Source organism: Oncorhynchus clarkii, chromosome 16 (genome assembly GCF_045791955.1).
Source record: "Oncorhynchus clarkii lewisi isolate Uvic-CL-2024 chromosome 16, UVic_Ocla_1.0, whole genome shotgun sequence".
NCBI lineage: Eukaryota > Metazoa > Chordata > Actinopteri > Salmoniformes > Salmonidae > Oncorhynchus > Oncorhynchus clarkii.
Window position 1 is genome coordinate 3,787,140 of NC_092162.1, and position 7,229 is coordinate 3,794,368.

Genomic DNA, 7,229 nt, shown 5'->3' on the forward strand with positions numbered 1-7,229 from the left:
GAGCGCCCTGCCACTTTAAGAGCGCCCTGACACTTTAAGAGCGCGCTGCCACTTTAAGAGCGCGCTGCCACTTTAAGAGCGCGCTGCCACTATAAGAGCGCCCTGCCACTTTAAGAGCGCGCTGCCACTATAAGAGCGCCCTGCCCCTTTAAGAGCGCTCTGCCACTTTAAGAGCGCGCTGCCACTTTAAGAGCGCCCTGCCACTTTAAGAGCGCGCTGCCACTTTAAGAGCGCCCTACCATTTTAAGAGCGCGCTGCCACTTTAAGAGCGCGCTGCCACTTTAAGAGCGCCCTGCCCCTTTAAGAGCGCGCTGCCACTTTAAGAGCGCCCTGCCACTTTAAGAGCGCCCTGCCACTTTAAGAGCGCGCTGCCACTTTAAGAGCGCCCTGCCACTTTAAGAGCGCGCGGACACTTTAAGAGCGCCCTGCCACTTTAAGAGCACATTACAGTAATAACCACGACAGTACAGTAATAACCCCCATACAGTAATAACCCCCATACAGTAATAACCCAATACAGTACAGTAATAACCCCCATACAGTAATAACCCAATACAGTACAGTAATAACCCCCATACAGTACAGTAATAACCCCCATACAGTACAGTAATATCCCCCATACAGTACAGTAATAACCCCCATACAGTACAGTAATAACCCCCATACAGTACAGTAATTATCCCCCATACAGTACAGTAATAACCCCCATACAGTACAGGAATATCCCCAATACAGTACAGTAATATCCCCCATACAGTACAGTAATATCCCCCATACAGTACTGTAGTAACCCCATACAGTACAGTAATATCCCCCATACAGTACAGTAATAACCCCATATAGTAATAACCCAATACAGTACAGTAATAACCCCAATACAGTACAGTAATATCCCCCATACAGTACAGTAATATCCCCCATACAGTACAGTAGTAACCCAATACAGTACAGTAATATCCCCCATACAGTACAGTAATATCCCCCATACAGTACAGTAGTAACCCAATACAGTACAGTAATATCCCCCATAAAGTACAGTAATAACCCCCATACAGTACAGTAATATCCCCCATACAGTACAGTAATAACCCCGTAACCCAATTAATTAAAATCTTAATTAAACATAACAGTAGCCAGGGGCATGCAGGCGGGGGGACAGGGAGGCTGAGGGCAGTCTGGAAACACACGCACGCGCACGCACACACACACACACACACACACACACACACACACACACACACACACACACACACACACACACACAGGCAGTGATTAGCGGAGGAGGGCAGGGGACCACTCCAGGGCCTGATTACCCCATGCGCTGCCCTGCTCTGCTGGCACACAAACCCAGCTAATGTATTTAATTAATAAATGCATTTTATTTTGGAGCGATATTGCGTGGCACCAGCCCAGCTCACACGGAATGGCCAGGGGTTACCGTGGGAAACGTAGCAGTACAGCTGTCACTGATTGGACTGGATGGGAAGAGGCGGTTTGGGGTATTAGTGACAAGGACGAGGTCATGGGGCTGGTTTATACATCTCAAGTGGTTGAGTAGCCCTAGGAGGCAGGCATAGATGGCCATGGCTTACCCCTGCAGGGACTGGATGGTTTGTACGGAGGCCTCAAGCATGGCGTTCTACTGGGACTTTCTATATCACCAGGCTAGGTCTCTGTCCACAGGGACTGTCTATATTACCAGGCTAGGTCTCTGTCCACAGGGACTGTCTATATTACCAGGCTAGGTCTCTGTCCACAGGGACTTTCTATATCACCAGGTTAGGTCTCTGTCCACAGGGACTGTCTATATTACCAGGCTAGGTCTCTGTCCACAGGGACTTTCTATATCACCAGGCTAGGTCTCTGTCCACAGGGACTGTCTATATTACCAGGCTAGGTCTCTGTCCACAGGGACTGTCTATATTACCAGGCTAGGTCTCTGTCCACAGGGACTTTCTATATCACCAGGTTAGGTCTCTGTCCACAGGGACTGTCTATATTACCAGGCTAGGTCTCTGTCCACAGGGACTGTCTATATTACCAGGCTAGGTCTCTGTCCACAGGGACTTTCTATATCACCAGGCTAGGTCTCTGTCCACAGGGACTGTCTATATTACCAGGCTAGGTCTCTGTCCACAGGGACTGTCTATATTACCAGGCTAGGTCTCTGTCCACAGGGACTTTCTATATCACCAGGCTAGGTCTCTGTCCACAGGGACTGTCTATATTACCAGGCTAGGTCTCTGTCCACAGGGACTGTCTATATTACCAGGCTAGGTCTCTGTCCACAGGGACTGGCTATATTACCAGGCTAGGTCTCTGTCCACAGAGACTGTCTATATTACCAGGCTAGGTCTCTGTCCACAGGGACTGTCTATATTACCAGGCTAGGTCTCTGTCCACAGGGACTGGCTATATTACCAGGCTAGGTCTCTGTCCACAGAGACTGGCTATATCACCAGGCTATCACCCAGCAGCACCAGGCTAGACAGGTCTGACTACAGTACCCAGCAGCACCGAACTATACAGGTCTGACTACAGTACCCATCAGCACCAGGCTAGACAGGTCTGACTACAGTACCCAGCAGCTCCGAATTATACAGGTCTGACTACAGTACCCATCAGCACCAGGCTAGACAGGTCTGACTACATTACCCATCAGCACCAGGCTAGGTCTGGTCACCAAACTAGAGTGGCAGCTGTTGTACCAGGGACAGGCCGACTGAACTGGTCCTCCAGGCCAAGACATGGAAGCCTCTCTGCCCTCCCTATGTATCCCTGGCTGCCACTGAGACACATTCATCAAAAGCCCAAGTTGAGAAGACAGACAAATGTTTAATCAATAAGGCATGAGAACCCGGGAACTATCGTATGAATAACTCCCGATTTAAGGGCTGTTCTTAGGCCCGAGGCGAAACTAAGGAGGGTGTCTGTCACGATAAATCCAGATTCGATGGCCTTACTGCTTTTGTAAAATGGCTGCCAACATATTAAAAAAAGATTAACAACAGGTTTTCATTCATGTTATTTTACTGAGTAAATTTGTTTTTATTTCATCCTTCCACCAGATTATATAGTTTGGGCGAAAGCCAGTTATTTCTGAAGTTGCTAGCCGAACAGGTAGTTACTATGCTAAATAAATCATTGACGTGTAGCTAGCTAGCAAAGGTAAAATGCTGACGAGAGACAAGAAATAAGAAATAATGATTTTTTTATAAATAGGCAACAACCAGATGATTAGCGAGTCCATAGGATAGCTATCGAGGCTAGCTAGGCTACTTCTCCCTTTGCTAGCGAAAGCTAACACACAATCACATGAAGCAGATGAAATGACCTGCATGTCTGTGTATTTTCACTCGTTTTTTTTTTTCCCACTCTTATTTTTTATTGCCATTTCCTTGGATATATCCTATTATAATGATCCTGATAAATTAAATGTGCCTTGCCCAGAGAAGCTGTCACTCGTTACGTTCATATATATGTTACGGTGGAGAGATTACAAACAAATAAACATATTGCGCAGGTCGGAGAGGCAGACCGCAACGTTTAGACAAACCCCAACTGTTGCAAACCAATGCTAGGGTAAGTAGCATGGGGAAATATAGTCTAAATGCTAAGGGGAGATTCAGTTTGTAAATTGCCTGGCTGGGCTATGGGACAGTGAATGCGCGTTGATAAATCAAATGGAACTGTTAATAGGTATTATCCCGGAATTGTCGCGAATAACGCCCTGCTATCAACCAATCAGCATCCAGGGTTCAAACAGCACATTTTATAAATGACGATGAACCCTAGTTAAAAATGTAGATTTCCGCCTAAATAGACCCCAAAAGTAACTGCTATTAATGTGTAATTACATGATTCTGACATGCAAAAAGTTTGTATATTTGGAAAGAAGATATCTGGGAAATTATTAGGAAATGATCCGAAAATAGATTGGAGTTACATAGTTCACAATACACAAGATTAAGCACACACAAAATAACCGTTTTTAATTATTTTAAATTTTTTTAAAGTCATCTTTCATTGACAAGCACTACAAGTGAATTATTGATGACTTGAGCTGGAAACACATCAGATGGCTTCCACAACATATGAACAATATCAGAAAAAAATTTGATTGATAGACCTAACAACTAGAAATGGGTAGCTGTTTTAATGGTGTCAGGTGTGGTCATGGGGACGTTTCCAATCTCTGAGCCAAGTACCAATAGTTCGCATTACACATTAAAAAGGTTCTAGGCCTTGCTTTGTCCCACCCAGGTCAACTACTGTACATATCACTGGAAAGCTTATCTCATTGGCTACATGACTGTCAAGGTGCCATAGTAGCCAATCCCCAGCGTAATGGATGCCGACAGCGCGTAAACAGACAACATGTTTTTTGATGCGCAAAGATAGACTCGGTGAACATTCAATGTTGCTATTCAGTCATACGTCATCAGATAACATTGGCTAGATGTGTTCCTACCAACCTAAGGATTCATTTGATAACCACCCCCCCCCCCACCCCCCTCCATGTAGCTTATATCTCAAACACAGACCAAATCGAAGCTTACGTTGTAAGATGTTTGCTGTTTGGTGAAAACGTTGTGTAAAATTAACATTTTGACTCTCGGGGCTGGTGATCAATAACGGTAGGTCACAAATAATGACATCCTCATGATCTGTGGAGTCCCGGCTTTCGGTGTGTATCGACGTATTCCGTGTTTATTTCGTTTACGCTTCACAACACTAACCGGAACGTAGGTATCAGACATCTTGAAATGAGGTCACCGGCTCGGCCTGTCCTTATAAATTCGTATGCCCATATATGGTAATAAGTCACACCAAAGATTTGAGGGCACCGATCAATAGCCAAGATACTCGACTTTCTGCAGACACTTTGCTTTTGCAGATAAAGGCTATCGTTCTCACACCAGACTGAACTGAAAAAAAAAAATCGCATAGGGTCTCCAAATATGGCGTCTTTCCGTTTAAGAGGTTTTAAGAAGCCTAATATGTAAATTAATGCTTACGTTCACCCATGTCAGCTCTCTTGTCTTCAAGAGGGACATTATAAACAGGGGTTGTGCTGTTGAGGATGGTTGTATTGAGTTTGCAGACCTAGTAACGTACCCTGTCATCTCAGATCTCAGATCTGGTTCCTACCATCGTTGTTTATGCATAGGAGTTGGCTGTTCAGCACCAACAGACCTGGGACAAAAGACCCCAGCCACCCCCAGTCATAGACTGTTCTCTCTTCTACCCGGACTATTTGCATTGTGTGCCATGTTGTGGAATAATCAGAATTGGTTGGTAACATAGATGTTTTATATTCATCATATGTTTGTAAGTTACTTCTCATCAGAATGTTATTGTTGTATAATACTGTGGCGGGGTTGCAGTATCTGTTCTCTGTCAGGACTAAGTTATTTGGGCCGGAGAGAGGGGAGAGGTCAAGCGTGTATCTCTTGGCTCCACAATGTCTGTGTGCCAGTCAATGTGTCTCTGTGATCTTGTCAAGATAGGATGGATTTGATATATGCCTGTTGATATGGAGGATTTGTTTATGGTTCTGAGTTTGAGAAAATAACATAGTTTAGGAGACAAAGCTGAACGATAAATTATGGCCAATGCTGTCTGGCTATGTGTGTCTTTGCTGTAAAGGATCTCGGCTGCAATGTGTAAGGGACTCAGAGAATTCATTGATAGACACTGAATTGATCTGAGAGTCACAGGGTTGTGATGGAGCTCATATAATTAAAGATGGACTTTGTGATAACTCTGACTTGTGTGTGGTTTGCTCTCATGATTTGGTAAATACAGGAAATTTCCACGAAAGCCCCCCCCCCAGCCCCTCTTTTACGCTGCTGCTACCCTCAGTTCATCATATATGCACAGTCACTTTAACGATACCTACATGTACATAAAACCTCAACCAGCCTGACTAACAGGTGTCTGTATAGAGCCCTGCTACTAACAGGTGTCTGTATAGAGCCTTATTACTAACAGGTGTCTGTATAGAGCCCTGCTACTAACAGGTGTCTGTATAGAGCCCTGCTACTAACAGGTGTCTGTATAGAGCCTTGCTACTAACAGGTGTCTGTATAGAGCCTCTACTAACAGGTGTCTGTATAGAGCCCTGCTACTAACAGGTGTCTGTATAGAGCCCTGCTACTAACAGGTGTCTGTATAGAGCCCTGCTACTAACAGGTGTCTGTATAGAGCCCTGCTACTAACAGGTGTCTGTATAGAGCCCTGCTACTAACAGGTGTCTGTATAGAGCCTTATTACTAACAGGTGTCTGTATAGAGCCTTATTACTAACAGGTGTCTGTATAGAGCCTTGCTACTAACAGGTGTCTGTATAGAGCCTTATTACTAACAGGTGTCTGTATAGAGCCCTGCTACTAACAGGTGTCTGTATAGAGCCCTGCTACTAACAGGTGTCTGTATAGAGCCCTGCTACTAACAGGTGTCTGTATAGAGCCTTATTACTAACAGGTGTCTGTATAGAGCCCTGCTACTAACAGGTGTCTGTATAGAGCCTTATTACTAACAGGTGTCTGTATAGAGCCTTGCTACTAACAGGTGTCTGTATAGAGCCTTATTACTAACAGGTGTCTGTATAGAGCCCTGCTACTAACAGGTGTCTGTATAGAGCCCTGCTACTAACAGGTGTCTGTATAGAGCCCTGCTACTAACAGGTGTCTGTATAGAGCCCTGCTACTAACAGGTGTCTGTATAGAGCCTTATTACTAACAGGTGTCTGTATAGAGCCTTATTACTAACAGGTGTCTGTATAGAGCCTTATTACTAACAGGTGTCTGTATAGAGCCCTGCTACTAACAGGTGTCTGTATAGAGCCCTGCTACTAACAGGTGTCTGTATAGAGCCTTGCTACTAACAGGTGTCTGTATAGAGCCCTGCTACTAACAGGTGTCTGTATAGAGCCCTGCTACTAACAGGTGTCTGTATAGAGCCCTGCTACTAACAGGTGTCTGTATAGAGCCTTGCTACTAACAGGTGTCTGTATAGAGCCTTGCTACTAACAGGTGTCTGTATAGAGCCCTGCTACTAACAGGTGTCTGTATAGAGCCTTGCTACTAACAGGTGTCTGTATAGAGCCTTGCTACTAACAGGTGTCTGTATAGAGCCCTGCTACTAACAGGTGTCTGTATAGAGCCTTATTACTAACAGGTGTCTGTATAGAGCCCTGCTACTAACAGGTGTCTGTATAGAGCCCTG

The 7,229-nt window shown here is 44.9% G+C and overlaps 1 protein-coding gene across 1 annotated transcript in view; it reads left to right on the top strand.

The window, feature by feature from the left end:
- The first annotated feature begins 4,176 nt into the window (after positions 1 to 4,176).
- Positions 4,177 to 7,229, top strand: part of LOC139367824 (taspase, threonine aspartase, 1) — an 84,192-nt gene continuing 81,139 nt past the window's right edge. Inside the window, exon 1 of the mRNA XM_071106163.1 lies at positions 4,177 to 4,204. Within this exon, the coding sequence (XP_070962264.1) occupies positions 4,177 to 4,204 (28 nt within the window). The remainder of the gene's footprint in view (positions 4,205 to 7,229) is intronic.